The sequence below is a fragment of the Hibiscus syriacus genome, unplaced genomic scaffold, assembly GCF_006381635.1.
Source record: "Hibiscus syriacus cultivar Baekdansim isolate YM2019G1 unplaced genomic scaffold, ASM638163v2 tig00111495_pilon, whole genome shotgun sequence".
In the NCBI taxonomy this organism is placed as follows: domain Eukaryota; kingdom Viridiplantae; phylum Streptophyta; class Magnoliopsida; order Malvales; family Malvaceae; genus Hibiscus; species Hibiscus syriacus.
This window is the reverse complement of record NW_024063103.1, coordinates 281142-300486: the sequence shown is the minus strand read 5'-3', so window position 1 is coordinate 300486 and position 19345 is coordinate 281142. Positions and strand designations below refer to the sequence as shown.

Sequence of the window (19345 nt, the reverse complement as noted above, 5' to 3'; positions counted from 1 at the left end):
TGAAATTGTACTTTTAAATGTTGCCCAGCCCTCACATCATATGAGATCTGGGTTTTTCTCTTATATTATTTGGCCACACTTGCAAAGAAAATTGGCCTTTCAGTCATGTTGTTTGACAAGTTCTTTACTATTTGGTTAATTGTTTAATATTGAAATTTTGAAGAAAAATTAAACATGATAAAAACTGAACAAATAAGAAGCAAACTTGGAAAGCCAACTTATAAAAGAGATTTATTTTCAATGTTTTGAGACACCATAAATAGGGATGGACCGAGAAGTTTAGAAGATGGTTGTCTTTAAAAATTTTAAATTCTTATATAATTTAAATATTTTTATATTTTTTATGATAATTTGCTTTTATATTAAAAAAATTTATAAATTTGTCCTCACTTTATGAATGCATTCACCTAAAATAAAATCATGCCTCTATTTATAATGGCATGTATCGTACTCTTATTTTATGTATAATTAAAAGTTAAATACTCCAGTAGTCGTGGTTATGTAAATAAAATAATAAAATTCATTTCATCCTTTATTATTGATTAAGGGCTAATTAAACTGATGAATGCGGTCATGATTAGCCAATAATGAAATGAAGAACAATTAACAGTAAAACACACACGTGACTTGAAATCTTTAAATAAAAAAATAAGATTTATACAAATTAAATGGTTTTAGATTTCAGCAATTAAAATTGTAACTTATGAAATGTTTTTTAAAGAATGAATTACGTAAATAACTGAACATGATAAACCAAGATATTAACGCATGCTTAATAGTGTAACTTATATCAGACCTGGTGTTGGGGGTAGCCTACTATCTTACCTCCCCCTTACCCCATATATATGGGAAAAAGGGACAGTCATTTATATCAGACAACGAATGAAGTGATTTCAGTTGCCAAGAGACATATTATTTTTTTGAAGTTTCAAATTTGAGCACCGTAAATGTTAAAGATATGAGTGTTCAATATCAAATGACTAATCATATTTGACCAGATACTACCTTGTATTCGCCTAGATTTACCAAAAACAACTATTTTCCTTCCCCTCTCTTCTCCTCTTTTTTTTTCTTTACAGCTTGTGTCAATTTCTATAGATCAAATCAATTTTTCCTTCTTTGATTTTATTTAGCCGACAGCGACAGTTTTTTTATACTGGTTGTCGACCGCTGGTTATCTTTTCTTTTTGTTTTTTTAGTTTTTTAATAAGAATAATTATGTCTTTGTGACATGTTTATCTCTTCCTTTATGACATGTTTATCTTTGCATTTGTGGCAAGCTTTTCTCTGTCTTTTGATAGTTTTCAGTCTTTTGGTCGTTATTTTTGTTTATATTTTTTCTCAAGGTTGGATTTGACATTACCACGACTGATCAAGATGTCACTTATTTGTTATCATATTGATCTTTCCTGCTTTGGACGCTCGTGTTTGAAATATGGACTGCACAATTACACGTTAACACTGACATGGAATAATAAATTTAAAGGAAAATTTTGAAACCCTTAATTGTGTCGTGGTGAAATCACTACCTTAGAAACAAATTCGCTCTGGTGTGTGTAATCGCTCCAATAGGCGGATCATCCACCGAGGTTAACACGGTCGCTCCAAATTTTGTACACCCGGAATCAGAGTGGGTTGCCAGTGGTATTACTCCTTAGATCGCCGGAAATCTCTTAGCAGTTGTGAGAGCTTTTGAGAGAATTGTTTAAGAGTGAATTGGTTAGTTGAGAGTGAAAATGAACTCTCTATTTATAAGTTGCATGCAGGGGGTTTTTTCGTCTAACGTAGATCAGATATAAAATCTAATTTTATTTCTACATTATTTCATTGTCTGAAGTTGTTATACAAACGAATAAACCAACCTCAATTCTGTCCAAGTTCGTGGATATAAATCCAACAGTTTGTAACTCATGCAATAAAACTTTGTAACTCTTGCATTAAACTTGTAACAGCTCACAAAGCCTAAATATTGTCTAGGTTCATCCAACGTTTTACGGACTTGAATTTCAAAAACTGGCATTCTTTCACATTTTTCCATTTGATCTTTCAGAGAAAAAATCCTTACAAATTTTCTCTAAAAAGATAGTATCCGAGCAGACGTGTCGATGAAAAGTATTGCTACAAGCACGACATCGACCACAACCACGAAAACAAACACGAGCTGAGCAAAGCCGGAAAAATGGTGGCAGCGACGTGCGAGAAGCATCCCTTGTTCTCTATCACTCAACAAGGGAGTGTAGATTGTATACCTTAAATACCCGATCCCAATTTACTTCTCACTCAATGTGGGATTAAGTATTATCAACATTCCCCAACTAATGCGAAAGAATTCTTCTAAAACTCAAATATATTTCTAGAAAAGCAATAGGGACATTAGTTGCTTAATCACTAGTGAAAATATCTTGAACAAGTACATAGTGATAATGAGTGATCCTTCTTTTAGATAAGTGAAAATAGTATTGAACTTTCTAAGATGGGGTAAACTTATAACACACAACTAACTCGTTCATCCACATGAGTCCTTGATGTGTAAGATATATATATATATATATATATATATATATATATATATATACACACAAGTATATTTGGCCATCTTACCTCAGGATTCTAGTAAGTGTACTAGAAAAATGGCCCATCGTTTTTCAGAGAATGTGGCTAACATTCTCACTTACATAGGTTATTTCATCTAGTTTATCTCGGCATAAACCACCCAAAATCAGGCTATGAAATAATTAAGAGCTTATACAATAGCTCAGCCTCACAAATAGTATGGTGACTTTCTTCAAGTTCACTATAAGTGACCACCCAAACTCTGGGAAAAGTAGTCATTAAGAATAAATATTCAACATCTTTAGTCGGTGAATTCAATGTATCCTTCACTAGGACCATCCAAACTTTGGATTTGAATTCACTAAGAGTTTCTTTATAAAACTCATTTTTTCTAGTTGTAAGTTCAACTTGTCTTTCTCAATTAGGAATACCCACTCAATTCTGGGTTATGAACTTATTAAGAATATATATTAAGCCAAAATCAGTAAATTCATCAAGTCTTTCTCACTAAAACCACCCAAAGTATGGGCTATGAATTTATTAAGAGTAATTAAGCTCATCTTGGGCATGTGCATTGTTCGTCATAGGGATGGATTGATTAATGTACACTATGAGTCTTCCCGTGGATTTGTTTGATCACATTGAACTTAGATAACTAAGTTGGGTATCCACCATGAATTCCTTAACCAATGGCTTTAAACCCATCCCCTCGATTAATCTAGGACCAGCTTCCGACTTAACCCTTTGGTAAACGGGTCTGCTAGGTTCCTTTTTGACTTCATATACTCTAAAATGAGTACTATATTCCCTATTAAGTGTTTAACCGATTCATGTCTTATGTGAATGTGTCTTTTCTTACCATTATAAGCTTGATTCTTGGTCACACTTATCGCAGCTTGTGAATCACACAACAAGGAGCCTAGAGGTATCGGTCTTCCCCACAAAGGAATCTTTGCTAACAAATTTCTGAGCCACTCAGTTTCCTGTTCAGCTAAGTCAAGAGCATTAAACTCTGACTCCATAGTAGAGTAAGCAATGTATGTATGCTTTGCAGATTTTCAAGAGATTATTGCTCCTCCCAAAGTAAAAATATACCCACTCATAGAGCTTACCTCAAAATTATCAAAACCCAATTGACGTCACGATATCCTTCTAACACGACAGGATAACCAACAAACTCAAGTCTCCAATCCATCGTACCCTTAAGGTACTTGAGTAAGCGTTTGAGAGAAAACATGTGCTCACCACTCGGATTATGGGTATATCTACTAAGTTTTCTTACAGTGTAGGCAATATCAGGTCGAGTTTAGTTCATTAAGAACATAAACTCCTTATTATCTTATCATATTCGATTTAGGAAACACTACTCCATTTATTCTTGAAGAGATGTACGCTAGAGTCATAAGGTGTTCGAACAGGGACGACATCAAAGCTATCAAACTTCTTTAATACTTTCTCAATGTAGTGCATTTTATTTAAAGAAAATTCCTTTTCAGTTTGGTGACTTTGACTCCCAAGATCACATCAACTTCTCCCAGATCAGTCATATCAAACTTAGTGGATAAAAAACTGTTTGTTTTGTTAATAGACTCAAGTTCGTACAGAAAAGCAGCATATCATCAACACACAAACTTATGATGACACAATCAGCAAAAAACATCCTCGAATACACGCATGCGTCTGAACCATTCACAACAAACCAAAACTAAAGATAGTTCTATGAAATTTCTCATACCATTGTTTGGGAGCTTGCTTAAGGCCATAAAAAGACTTTTTGAGCTTGCACACTTTACCTTCCATACCAGATGTCTCAAAACCTGGCGGTTGCTCCATATAGATCTCCTCGTCTATATATCCGTTTAAGAAAGTAGACATTACATCCATTTGATGTACTTGCAATTTGTGAATAGAGGCTAGTGCAAACAATGCACGGATCTTTAAGATTTTTGTTACAAGAGAGTAAGTATTAAAGAAGTCTAAACCAAACTTTTGAGTGAACCCTTTTACGACTACTCTTACTGTGTACCGCTGGATCGAACCATTTGGTCTAAGTTTCTTCCGGAAGACTCACTTGTTGCTGATCGGATTGAATCCTCTAGGCAAGTCCACCAATTCTAAATTATGATTAGATGTTATTGAATATAGTTCATCCTTAATCGTATCTTTCTAGAAACTAGTGTCGATCGACCTCATAGCATCCTCGTAAGTCTTCGAATCATCGTCTACTAGAAAGATTCGAGCTATCGAATCAGATAATGTGTGTAAAGTATTTATCTAATAAATAAAGGAAGTTATGAAATATGGTCCAAAAGAGGTTTCAGCTCTTTTTCTTTCGCTTCTTCTAGGTCGAATTCAATTTCTTAAGTAGACCTAGCAGGTACACTAGAAGAAGTGGATAGAATGTTTTCTATATATGTTTTTTCATTCAGTTTAGGTTTCTTTAAAGGAAAAGAATTTTCGAATAAAGCAACATCTCTTGACTCATAAATAGAATGTCATATAGGAACATGAATCTATATGCATCATTGTTTGTCGCATACTCCATAAGCACATCATCAACGGTCTTAAGTCCAATGGTGGGCTTCTTGAATTCTGGCAATCCTACTTTAGTCAGACACCCCCACACTTTAAGGTATTACAAATTTAGTGTATATCCTTTCCACATTTCATATGGGGTGAATCTAATTTCTTATGAGGTAGTTAGTTCAAAATGTGATTTGTCAATAGAATGGCTTCCTCCACATATTGTCAGACAACCCATAACTTATCAACAATGAGTTCATCATCTCTTTTAAAGTTCTATTTTTTCTTTCGGCTATATCGTTCTATTGAGGAAAATAAAGAGCGGAAGTTTCATGAATTATGGCATGCTTCTCACACACCTTTTTTAAGAAATTTGATCCATATTCATTTGTCAACTTGAGTAAAACCTTGCCTTTGCCTAGCACTTCAAAGCTGCTAGAGTTCCCCATGTACACACGTTCACCGTCATTCCCATCCTCGAACTCAGTGAAGAACTTATTTCTTGCGTAGAAATGTTAGGATGTGCCAGTGTCCACGACCCATTCAGAAATGTTGTCCACTAGATGTACTTCGAGAACCACCACGGCTATGGCATCTCCAGGATTGTCCTCTGCCATGTTCATATGTAGTTTATTCTCGTTCTGGCGGTCTGAACGGTGTTGACATTGGTACGCCTTGTGACCGCCTTAACCGTAGACATAACACTTCAGGGTCATTCTGTCAGATTTGGTCTTAGTTGCCTTCTTAAAGTCGGTATTTTTTATGGTTTCATCTTTTTGTTCTGAACCCCTTTTTTCCAGTCTTTTTGAACTTACACCCTAAGGCACCACTAGATTCAACCAAGGTAGACTTAAAAGACATTTGACTAAAATTGTTCATCACCTTATCTTTCAAATGGTTGGCCTCCTTAATCTTCATATGCCTACCAATTCCTAAAGCGAAATATCCCTCTTCTTGTGTTTGAGCGTTTTACGGTAGTCAGACCACAACTTGGGGAGTTTCTCGATTAGAACATTTGCTTGGAGTACCTCGCACATATGCATCACTTCTACCAGAATATCGGAGATGAGGTTCCCATAATTATGGACTTGATCTTTATTGGTTTGGCGTCTGTCATATGAAATTTGAGCCACTCTCTGATGACATACTTCTTGATGCTTGAATCATCTACCCATACTTCTTCTCGAGCATATCCCAAATCACCTTCGCGCTTCGCTCCTTAAGAAATATGTCGAATAGTTTGTTTGACATGTGACTTAGGAGATGGCCCCGAACCGATTTAGTGTCTTTCTTGTATTTTCCAATGATAATGACGGCTATATCGGGCAACATGTTATCTTCGTTAGTTGCGACATCAACGCCAGTCGGGATCATCGACGTGGTTAGTGGAGGCTTGAGTAGCACGTAATCAAGATCAAGCTACTCAAAAAATATAATAATGTTCTGGGACCACCTTCGATAATTATTTCCATCAATTGCATCGAGCTTTGATAAATCTGGAATCAACTTGCTAAGTGGTGCCGACATTTTGCAGTATATCGAGAGGAGTTCGTTTCTAAATTGGTCGAAATATGGACTGCAAAATCACACCGTTAACACTGATTGAGAATAATAAATTTAAAGGAAAATTTTAAAACCCTTAACCATGTCGTGGTGGAACCACTACCTTAGAAACAAATTCGCCCCGATGTGTGTAATTGCTCCAATAGGCGGATCGTCCCCCATGATTAACATGGTCGCTCCAAATTTCATACACCCGAAATCGGAGTGGACTGCCGGTGGTATTGCTCCCTATATCGCTAGTACTGTGAAAGCTTTTGAGAGAATTGTTTGAGAGTGAATTAGTTAGTTGAGAGTGAAAATGAACTCTCTATTTATAGGCTACATATAGGGATATTTTTGTCTAACGTAGATCATATATAAAATATGATTTTATTTCTGCATTAATTCATTGTCGGAAGCTGTTATACAAATAAATGAACCTGGCATCAATTCTTTCCAGGTTCGTGGATATAAATACAACAATTTGTAACTCATACATTAAAGCTTTGTAACTCTTGCATTAAACATGTAACAGCTCAATAAAACATCATGAACACAACATGAATATTGTCTAGGTTCATTCAATGTTTTACAGACTTGAATTTCAAAAATTGACTGTTTAAATTTTAATTTCAGAAATCAATACAGCTAATAAAATAGTTGTTCTCTATGCAAATTTAAAATTCAAACAGACCATTTGAGCCTATAAATATCAAATATTTCAGATAAAAATTCCCTACAAATTTTCTCTAAAAAGATAGAATCCGCGCGGACGTGTTGAAGACATGTATTACTACGAGCCACGACCAGGAGCCGAGTCGAGACGAATGGATAGCGACGACGGCGCGTAAGAAGTTCCCCTTGTTCTCTATCACTCAACAATGGAGTGGAGAATATAAACCTTAAATAAAAAATTAACTGACCCTATTTCCATATGTAATGAGGTAAGGGGGAAGTAGGGTAGTAGGTTGCCCCCAACGCCATGTTGAGAGTAGCTTCCGTAGAAGACCTCCGTTATGAATTACCCTCAGTGGGACTCGATCCCACGACCACAAGGTTAAGAGTCTTGTGCTCTACCAACTGAGCTAGACGAACAATATAAACCTTAAATACTCAATCCCAATGTATTTCCCACTCAATGTGGGATTGAGCATTACCAACAGCTCGGATTGATTTGGATACGCGTTTTGCGCTGGTGTATAGTTTTTTCATATTGATGGACTATGATTTACGATTTATAGGTGGTCTTTCAGTAGTTTCATCCCCTTTTATGGTCCGTTTGTCGATGCAAAGATTTGTTTGTATCTTTATTTTTTAAAAGCATTGATTGTATTTTTTTAACCTTTTCCTTTTAAGGCCATTGAGTGATATAAGTGGCTAGTTTTTGTATTAATGGTTATAGAAAAATATTCTAATTATAATTTAGTTTACGTTTACGGTTATGTTCGTAAATTTTCATTATAATTCTAGATATTTTATATTTTTAATAAAACTAATGAATTTCTATAAAAAAAATAATTGGTTTGATAATTTAAAATAATAATATAATTAAATAACCGTCATTTTTTTTTAATGAAGAGATCTAAACACACATCTAGTCCTCAAACCGGTTTTCTTCCTGGATGATAGGCCGGACCTCACCCGACGGAGACTCGAAAATCTTTAAGCCAAGTTGCCACTCCCACACGAGCTTCGTCATGTAATCCGTCGCTTTATTGCCTTCGCGGACGACGTGAACCAACTGCACACTCCAGCTGCGCGCCAAACATTCCAGCAGATGCGGAACCAACAATGATGTCCTTTCCATGGCTGCTCCTCTCTGAAGCATCCTCCAAGCGTCTCTGCTGTCCAGCTCAACGACAACCTCCCTCAAGCCACAATCCCACGCCAGCAATAATAAATAACCGTCATTTGATAAATCTAATCCTATAAAATATTTTAAATATGAAAACAGAAAAAGTTTATTTCAAATATGACAAAAAATAATTTATTTATATTAAATAAATGTGTAGAATTTATTTCAATTAAAAAATATACGCAACAATAATATATTAAAACGTGGCGTATTTGCGGAAGAAAGGAAAACTAGTAAAATAAAATGGAAAGATGGTTTGACAAGACAAGCACACTGAAGACAAACACTAAAATAAATACACAGAAAAGAAGGGGTTAACTCTGTTTTGTATATATCATTGTCCCTCTCCGTACATCTTTTACTCGCAAAGCCCTCTTCTTCTCACAGTTTCAGGCTCTCACCTTCTATTTCTCTGTGACTTGCTTTGTCTTTGTACTATCGTGCTCCTTTTCTAAACTGGTTTTGACAATTTGGGTTTTCTTTTTAAGCCTTAAAAACGGGTTAAACTTGAAAAAGATTGCAACTTTGGCTTTGCGATCTCTGTTTTTGCCCTGGTTTCTCTTCTGGGTTTGCTTGTCTTATAAATGACCATGGAGGAGAACATGGGTGGTTCCAATGGTGACAGGTTTCCTGTTGGCATGCGTGTTTTAGCAGTCGATGATGACCCTATTTGCCTCAAAGTTTTGGAAAATCTGCTTCGTAGATGCCAATACGAAGGTTAGTTGTTCGTTTTCTTTAGAATTTCTAGTGAAAGTTTTCTTGTTACTGCGAAAGGCTTTGTTTTGAAACTTGAAAGTTGCTCCTAAGTTCATCTGATAAGTTATCTGTTTAATTTTTTTGTTAGGTAGTTCTCAATCTTCAATTCAAAGTTTTGTTCATCATTTTCTCAAAACTTTAGATAAATCTCCATGGCATGCCCACACTTCACTGTTTTATCAGGATTTACAGTGTCTATTTGTTTTTGGATCTTTATAATTGTTGGATTCAAGTACTTTTTAACATTTCCTTTATGGGGGTTTCTTTTCTGCAGTTACAACAACCAATCAGGCGATTAAGGCCCTAAAAATGCTGAGGGAAAACAAAAACAGATATGATTTGGTTATTAGTGATGTTAATATGCCAGATATGGATGGTTTTAAGCTTCTTGAGCTTGTGGGGCTTGAAATGGACCTGCCTGTAATAAGTAAGCATTAATCCTTTTTTTCTCAATTAATGCATCGAATCGATGATATTCATTTGTTTTTGTTGTCTTCTAACCCTTTTTCTTTTTCTTTTGATTTTTTTTCTGTGGAATGAATGAACTTTCTCATTTCTTTTTTGTCTGTGATTATCAATTAACTTAAAAGGGTTGGTAAATTCGAGAAATAGGTTCGAGTTGTTTCGGAATGATTTTGACATAATTTCTTTCTCTTAACGAATATCAGTGTTGTCAGCACATAGCGATACCAAGCTTGTAATGAAAGGGATTACGCATGGTGCTTGTGACTATTTATTGAAGCCCGTTCGAATTGAGGAGCTTAAAAACATATGGCAACATGTGGTTAGAAGAAAGAAACCTGACTCTAAGGATCAAATCACGGCCCCAAATCAAGATAAGGCTCGAGGAGGAACAGGAGAAGTTGGTCAAACATCGGCGTATTGTTCAGACCAAAAAGGCTATAAGAAGCGAAAGGACCAAGGTGAAGATGAAGAAGAAGAGGGTGAAGATAATTGGCATGAAAATGAGGACCCCTCAAATCAGAAGAAGCCCCGAGTTGTTTGGTCCGTAGATTTGCACAGGAAGTTTGTTGCTGCTGTCAACCACTTGGGTCTTGACAGTGAGTTTTCTGTTGTTGAGATTAGTGTATAATGTTCTGGCATTGCACAACTGCATCTCTGGCTTCGGTTTTAAATTTTCTCTTTATTCACATGCAGAGGCTGTTCCAAAGAAAATCCTTGACCTCATGAATGTTGAAGGGATCACGAGGGAAAATGTCGCGAGCCATCTACAGGTAATCTCCTTTCCTTTGTATCCTTTACTTCTGCATTTTGATTTCCTATATATTGCCTCTTTAAGTTACCTTTTATGTTGTTTTGCAGAAATATAGGCTTTACCTGAGAAGACTCAGCAGTGTTGCCACACAGCAAGCAAACATGGTTGCTGTATTAGGCAGTAAAGATCCCTCTTACTTGCGTATGGGTTCACTGGATGGCTTTGGAGATTTTCGCACATTGACTGGACCTGGAAGGCTTTCGAGTGCTTCTTTATCATCATATCAATCTGGTGGAATGTTTGGTAGACTGAACTCCTCGTCTACTTTAAGCCTACATGGGATTTCTTCCGGTTTGATTCAACCAGGACATTCTCAAACCTTAAATAGTTCCATCAATGGTCTTGGAAAGATTCAGCCTGTCGTGTTATCTGCAAACCAGAATCAAAATGGATCTTTGTTTCCATGGATCCCGACTTCAATAGAGCTCAACCAACTGTCTCAGACCGAGTCCACTAATCACTTTGGAGAAAACAATCGTGTCAACGATCCAAATATTTTCGGTGTTGCTGCTAGCTTCTCAGATGCTACACTGACAAATGGTAGCTCAAACAATTCTCTGTCAACTACCTCAGGTAAACCTTTGTTGTCACATGCAAGCACACAACAGTTGCAACATAGTGATGCATTTGGAAATCAACCATCGCTTGGTGTGGCATCACTGAATCAGGAATCTATTGACATGAGTGTTCGTGGTTTTCCTAATTGTCTTGATCATGGTAGATGCAGTGGGAACTGGCAGGGCACTGTTCAGTCATCCAACTTACGATCAAATGAAGGTTTCGGTAATGAGCAGTTACCGAGAAATAATTTGCAAGAAAATAACTATTGGACAATCTCTCACCCAAGTATAAGCCCTATTGATCTTTCTTCTTCCATGGCAAGTTCAGCACGATTGGAGGACTCTAGGGCAGATATGCTCTGCCATTCTGGTCTAAATAATGTAGTCGTCCCAAATATAGATCACACTCCAAATAAACAATGGGGAGATTCGAGACACAATCACGATGGAAATTTAAATAATTCATTGTGCTGGGTAGACTCGGTTTCTGCAACCGGGTCTATGATGGACCAAAACAATGTTGTTGGCAGTAAAATGATTGATGTTTCTTTGTTCAGCCGATTAAGTGGAGGTTCTCCATTTGTGGTTCAGCATCCCAAGAGTGAGAAATCACCTTTTGACACAGAATTGAGGTCCAATGAAGACTTCCTCTTCGAGCAGTCAAAGCCACAAGATGGCTTCAGTCGAAATAACTATGAATCCTTGGAGGATATAATGTGTTCCATGATCAAACTGGTAAGACAATAGAACTTCATTTGCCTTTGTTGGTTACATTTTTTATGCTTTGTTTGCCTTGTTCACGTCTGTGTTGAAACATGAAATTCTTTTAGCACAGTCTGAAAAATAGATGGCTCATTCAGTTAGGCATAAATTAGATAAAGATACATCGGCGTATTTTCTTCTCCGTGCTTATATTTTGCTTCACCACTTGAATATTGCAGTTAGTGCTAAACTGTGGAATCTATGTATGATCAAGAATTGTGAAAATTATTATATTTCTCCAAAAAGAACTAGGAATGGCATTCTTGTTAGCCGTAAGAATATGTTTCGTCTATAATAGTTCTCTGATTGAGCCTGGTTTACAGTTTTAGCCTCTGTATGTGAATTTCCTTTGTAAATTCTTTAAAATGGCTGTATCCTTTGATGCAGGAGCAAAATAATGAGACCGTGTTGATGGATGGGGGATTCGGATGTGACGCTGCATACTCCCTTGGATCTTGCATATGAGATGGTCGATGCTGATTCTCGGATAAAAGACGGTGCAAAAGGCATAAATATATATCCTCTGTATGAGGAATCTTATCATTATGTGGTTTATTCTTCGTTCTATCACTTTCTGCTTGAAATTGATGTAAGCATCAACTTTCTTCATGTCCTTTACACATTGATGAAATGGTAGCTCTAGAAAATTTACAGTTTTTCTCGGCTTAAGAAACTTTCGTCATAATTATTTTAGGGGATCCATCAAGTTCCTTAAGAAACATTCATATATATTTTTCTTGGATAACCAGAGTCGTTAAAAAAGCAAAGCTACATTCCCTTATGGTAAGAATAAAACGAACCAACCTATTATTAAGTGTTAAAAAAGCATATGACAATATTACATGTCTGCAGCAAAGAGAATCAAATATCATATACAGAAATCCCGACTTCTCATTCAACAATGTTGCCAATGAAGGCTGAAGCACCAATCCTTTGTGAACCAGCTAAATGATAATGATGTTAAAATAACTTTTTCTAAGCATCAGGTCAGTCAATCAAGCTCAACAAGTTGAGCCCTTCTTTCAGCAGCTCTCTTATAAATATTCCCCACCTTAAAGCAGCTTTCAACTTAAGCCACCCAACAACCACTTTACCCGATCCTTTGCTGCGTTCATGAGAATACGGATAAGGGTGGTCCATTTGATGATCATAAGGGATGGTGTATGTAAAAGGAGACTAGTTTGAATGACCAAACCAGCTCACATACCATCACCTACACCAAAAGTCTTCAGCAGTCTTTGCATGTCATCGGTTGCTAACATTTCCGTACTCCTAAGCCGGATTTCCTCGGCAAAGAAATCTTCAATTCCATGCCCGTTTCTCAGCTGAGACTAATCTCCTGCAAAACCGGACCCCCCCCCCTCCCCCAACCCCACCCCGCTGCTGTCAGGTTTCCTCCAATTGGTATGTAATTTATGGCGGCACTAGGGAACAATGCTTTCTTGATTATTCATTGTCATTACTGCATTCTGATCAGAGCTTCCAAAGGGAAATTCAATCAACTGGACTGCTAGGTGGGTATTATTATCCTGGCACCATGGGCTTGGCTCTGCGGTAATATGCTGCTGATGCCTACTCTTCTAAGCAGTTGTGGTTGTTCTCATTTACCAATGCTGTCGACGGGTTTGCTCCCTTTTGTACTTGCAAGGTTATTGAGGACCTTGAATTCTCATATGCTCTCTTCACCAAGGAATCAACAAAAAGCTGTAGGCAAAATTTCTTGTCAACTAGTCATATTCTTGCAGGGGCAGTTTGTTTTTCAGTTTTCTCGTTTCTGCAGAGATTGCAAAGGGAAAGAAATCTAACCTTTTGATTGTGGTGAAGCGATTCCAAAGGTCATCAGCATGAGCCCTCTGAGTTTGTAAATGTGACCGAAAACAACACCAGGGCTGTGTGTTTGATCAGTGTAGTAGACATAATGTTTTCCTCCCAAGACACAGGTCTTAGCATGCTCCACAGTGTTCTCCCACATTCTATTTGACATTCCACTTACCAGGATGTATATCAGGAAATCAAAGAATGTAGAGGTAAAAATGAGGCTATACGAAGACTGTCGAGAGTGGAAAACAGAGTCGCTTGCATTTCTCAACTTCTTTGAATCCCGAACAAGAAGTCGAAGAAAATCTTCGACTGTTACGATTTGAGCTTTAAACAACTTCTTATGCAATTCTGCCCGATCTCCACACTTGATCATGCAATGCTGGTGGATAATGTTTCTTGTACACTGCAAGTAAACAATAATGCAAGCCAAAGTATGAAAACAACTGCAGAAGGATTCAAGCCAAATTCAAGAGCAGTGTAAGGTTATTTGTAGTTGGAAACTAACGTTCTCCCCTATGATCTTTAACAGAAAACCCCTCGGTTTTAGCTTCACGAACGCGAATATCTTGCAAACCAAGCCTTGAATTGTGAGTAAAAGTCAGATTTCCTAGAGTTCCAACTCCTCCTCTTGTAGTTCACCACTCAGAAGCTTTAGCTTGATAGCTCTCAAACTGTTGTTTGGTCCAATCTTCATCGGCTTCTTCGTTGAAGTCACCTTCAAGGACCACAACATCGAGTTTGAGTGATGATTCCGTTCCGGTTTGAACCGCAGTCCCTGAGATCACATCGACATGGATAGCGGCTCCTTGCTCACCCTCAACCTTCCCTCCAGTGAATAGGTGAGGCGGCTGTCCTTGTTCTGAAATGAAGCTGTAGATTTCTTCCATCCGCGGTGGCGAAATCCCGTTACAGTTAGAACATCAGTTCATTAGTAGCAATATGACAACCCATTTTCTCTCTGTTTAAGGTAACATTCGTAGTATGTTTTAGTTTTAATGTCCAAATGTTTGGGTGTAGAAAAGTAAACCTCGCAGTCAATTTACCATTCCCTGTTCATGTCAAAGCCCGCACCACTTACTGACCTGCAATTAATTCAGGATGTAGAATATATCGGAAAAGAATTGCATAAATTAAATTTATATTTTTTTAATATTATATAAATTAAAAGATATTTTTAATTTAAATATCAGAAAGATAATTATTCTTTGATGTGTCAAATTAAAGGGTATTTATTATCTATTTAATTTTAAATATTAAATATAATTATATCATTTCTAATATTTTAAATTAAAATAATATTTTTTTAAGTTTTAATAGTAAAATGTATATATATCTTTTGAATATTTTAAATTAAAATATATTATTATCTATTTTGATTTGAATATTAAAAGATATCTTATTTGAGTGTATCTCTCTTGAAAATTTCCTATAAATATTGTGTTAATCTATTAGGCTAAACGTATATGTTAAAAAAATCAGAAAAGTTTAAATCTCACAAGTTCAAAAGCAAAAAAGTTTTTTTTCCGTTAGTTTTCCAGTGATTGGCAAAGGCAATGACAATTTGTGATCTCTACAGTTGCTATTGTAACTTATCATCTAGTTGTTGTAGCCTGAGAGACAAACGACAAACGAACTCGAGCACCAAAGGAGTGATTGAAAAATCTGTCTCAAGGAAACTGTGTGGCGAAAGGTCTCAATTATTTCCTATCAATTAATCAATCAAATAAAAATGAGTATTTTTATTTATATATTTTTTATCTTGTCTTTAAGAAGTTTAACTTATTTTGTTTTATTTTCTCAAGTTCGATTTCATCTCTGATTGTTATTTTGCATAATAATCTTAAGATATACTCTTATATCATTCTTTTTATCTCTTTGATTTGTTAATTATATTTTAATATTATTATCATTATTACTTTTCTATATTATTATCATATTAAATTAATTTTTCTAACAACCTTAAGAGTGATTTTTATCTTATTCTTTTACCTTTCTTAACCTGAGATATTAAAAAAATTTGAAAAAATCAAGATAGCAAATAAATTTGTTTTGTGATTTATCATATCGTCTTAATAGGTTAGCTAAAATCTCAAGAAGGACAAATAGGTTTAACAGAATTGTTGTGAAATCAACTTTGGTTACTGATTTTGTTTCAGAACTTTGATTGTCCAATAACAAAATAAAATATAAACGAGAATTAATTTTTTGTTTATTAAATTTTTTATTTTTAATATTTGAAATCAATTTGGATTTTAATTATTTGATTATTATTTATAATAGAAATCGTTTGAAAGTAACGATTTTGTTATTGATTTAGTTTCTAACTAAATTTTGTTGGTAAAATAAACTAGAATTTATTTTCGTTTTATTGTTAGAATTATTATTAATTCTAATTCCACGTGTTAAACGAAATTATGATTATAGGTGGTGGTCTTGAGCTACAATGAGAAACTTGTAAAATTCTATAGATATAATTTTAAGATGTGACAACATAATATGTTATTCTATTTGACCATGTTTGTAACACCCCCAACCCGTATCCGACCTAGATACGAATTCGATGTGTCACATTGACTAGTCAAAACATGTACTTTTATAAAAAAAAACCATAGAAAATTTAAAACTTCTATACTATAAAGTTATTCGTTTATATAAACATATTCAAAACCTTAACAGACTCCATCAGAGCATACATATTTAATGACTTAGTTACATGTCAACATACTAAATTACATAACAATACATACTTTACAAAATATTTTTGATACGATCTTTGAGTGGAGATATGCTGCTCTACTGATCCGAAGCTTGATCTTCTGAGTTATCTACACCTACGTGTAAAACACTTACACACTAAGTCATAGACTTAGTGAGACATATAAATACATAAAGTAAACTAACAAATACATGATCATCTTATGTAATATACATCATACTTACATACCTATTGAACCAATCATTAACCTGTTTACCATTACTTATTTCCTTATCTTCAATTCTATCATATGAGCATATATTTGACCTAAGCATATATTTGACCTAAATATATAATATAACTCCAAAACACAACAATACATGAATAAATACTAATGTCATATCATACATAATCACATATCATCTCCTATTACAAATAAACATATACACTTGTTATCATTATCCTTATTCCTATTATCATATGACTCTGAGCTTATCATTTATACATGTCATATAGCACAAATACCATTTCACAAAGAACACATATATTATCATAACACATATTTATTATCTTTAAAGCCCATGTATACTTTTGGGAACTGAAAGTATGTGAGTATATAGAGGTTGTGCACAATGTTGTCACCAAAACTCGTATAAATCCCACTAGGGGTGCATAAAAAATTATCCCGTATGACCACTATGTCCCGAAGGACCACGTAGAACACATATGTCTCGTAGGACCACGTATAACCCTCAACTCTTGGCATGCCAACTATACCTATAGCTCTCATAACACATGACATAGGCATTATCTGTTATATCATTTCACATCTTCACATAGACACGTAGTTTACTTTCACATAGCATATTTCCATGTAATTCACATTCACGTATCATATAGCTTTTCACCTTTACTTGTATTCTTTTTCACATAGCTCATAGTCATGATTCTTATTTCATAACATATGTTCACATCACTCATTTAACATACATAGCATATCATGTAACATTCTAATAGAAACGCACATGAATCATATCACTTTCACATATATTTTATCATATATCATATCTGTTATGATCACATAACCTATTATCACACATACATGCATTTACATAGTTCACATATAAAGATTCATTCAACAATTAGACATATACATTTACTCATATACAATACATCTAGCACCCTATCACTACATGTTTATGCTTCAGTACTCATATCACATAATATCGGGATTAGACTCATCGTAAGTCTTAATTCCATAATATAACGTACACTTAATATCATATACTCCCCTAGTCTCAATGAACACTATCAATCTCTTGTTCTTTCTTGTGAATCTTACTCTGACGACCTATCCGAACTTTGCTTTAGATCGATATCTATACGAATACAAAATTTAATGAATGTCGATATTCGAATTACCAAGCTAACTGGAAATTCACTTACGTTAGTCACTACACAAACAATCTAGAATTAATATCAATCTCATCTCAATTATATCGAATCATAATATCTTGATATACAAGAACCCTATATTTTATTTCATACTTAAGGGTATCGATACACTCCCTAGTGTATCAATACACAAATAGCATTTGATGTTTTGAGGGTATCGATACACTCCCTAGTGTATCGATACATAAATAGCATTCGATGTTTTGAGGGTATCGATACACTCCTCAGTGTATCGATACACAAATGGCATTCGATGTTTTGAGGGTATCGATACACTCCTCAGTGTACCGATACACACTCATACAAATACACATGTTCAACTCATAACGTATCGATACCTCTCCTAAGGGTATCGATACACTAGGCCCAGAATGGCCATTTTCAACCCAAAAATTTAACACTTTGCCCCCAAATTTTAATTGTTAAGCCATTCTTATGCCTTAGAACTGATCTATATATATTTAAACCTTCTAATAACACTATAACACTTCACCATTTCTCATAACTAATCATAATTCTTGAATCAAAGAATTTCACCAATTTTTCCATGTGTTCTAAATTCATTTCTATTACCTCTAACTTCTTAATTAAACTCTTGACAAGTCAAAAATCTTATCCAAACTCTAAAACCACTGCATATCAAAAATTCATCTTAAAACTCATTTTACAAATCCTTTCTTAATTCACTCATCTTATTGTTTAAATCCCATATAAGATTTCCTTAAGTTTATTTAACACTCAAAGAATAAAAACTCACTTGGAAATTCAAGGAATCAACAATAAAAATCCAACTTACCTTGTTGCTAGAGCCCACGTAAAGAAGAGAAAAGCAAGAAGAAGAAGAGAGTTCCAGATAACTCTTCCCCTCCCCCACGTGTTTCCTTCTTATTTAAGGGGAAAATATCTTTTAAGCTAAAATTACCATAATGCCCTTTACTCATTCCATAATTACAATTTAATCCAATACTAAAATATTCCTATTTAAATCATTGAACTTATAAATTTTCTAAAATTGATCCCCAAAATCTCAAAAATTCTTATTTTAGTCACTGACCCACATTTAGGGATGTTACAAATCTCTCATCCTTTAAAGAAAATTTATCCTCGAATTTTCACTTCACCACTAGATGAAGCAATCCTTTACAATACTCAACAATTCTTAGCTTACCCTTACTATTTAACCTTATACTCATATACATTACTCCATACATATTGCTTTTACTCATATATATACAAACTCAACACAACCTATTCACTTAGAAACAATATCCTATTTATCTCTAACAATTCATTACTTATTACTTTAAATCAAATCTTTCAATTGTCCTACTAATTGTCACTTACCAAATACTATGTTGATTCCCAAATCTATTAAAACCACTACTTTACCATAATATTGAAATTTACCTGGAAGAATCTCTGGATCCTCAACATCTTCATCGATTCTTAAATTATAAACTTGTGCAGTTGGTTGCATCTCATGTTGAGTGAATAACTCTGATCGATTTATTATATGACCTCTACCTCTATTTCTTTGAGATACCATA

At 34.9% G+C, this 19345-nt stretch overlaps 1 protein-coding gene and 1 pseudogene across 2 annotated transcripts; one reads left to right on the top strand and one right to left on the bottom strand.

The window, feature by feature from the left end:
• The first annotated feature begins 8846 nt into the window (after positions 1 to 8846).
• Positions 8847 to 12356, top strand: LOC120163764 (two-component response regulator ORR24-like). 2 transcript variants are annotated; one of them, XM_039173604.1, is made up of 6 exons: positions 8847 to 9190; positions 9504 to 9656; positions 9898 to 10290; positions 10388 to 10464; positions 10553 to 11806; positions 12029 to 12070. In XM_039173604.1, exons 1-6 carry the CDS (start codon positions 9058 to 9060, stop codon positions 12047 to 12049), a joined length of 2031 nt encoding a protein of 676 aa, XP_039029535.1. In that variant the 5' UTR covers positions 8847 to 9057; the 3' UTR covers positions 12050 to 12070. The 2 variants fall into 2 exon arrangements, with proteins under 2 accessions (XP_039029535.1, XP_039029533.1); XM_039173602.1 differs by lacking the exon at positions 12029 to 12070 and adding an exon at positions 12215 to 12356 and having other exon boundaries at positions 8853 to 9190; positions 10553 to 11800.
• Positions 12357 to 12818: 462 nt separating this feature from the next.
• LOC120163779 lies at positions 12819 to 14554 on the bottom strand (annotated as a pseudogene).
• Between the last annotated feature and the right edge of the window lie 4791 nt (positions 14555 to 19345).

Coding starts and splice junctions, on each gene's coding strand:
- LOC120163764 (XM_039173602.1), top strand. CDS start 9,058: ATGACCATGGAGGAGAACATGGGTGGTTCCAATGGTGACAGGTTTCCT. Junction 10,291..10,387: donor CAACCACTTGGGTCTTGACA/GTGAGTTTTCTG, acceptor ATTCACATGCAG/AGGCTGTTCCAAAGAAAATC. Junction 11,801..12,214: donor TGTGTTCCATGATCAAACTG/GTAAGACAATAG, acceptor CCTTTGATGCAG/GAGCAAAATAATGAGACCGT.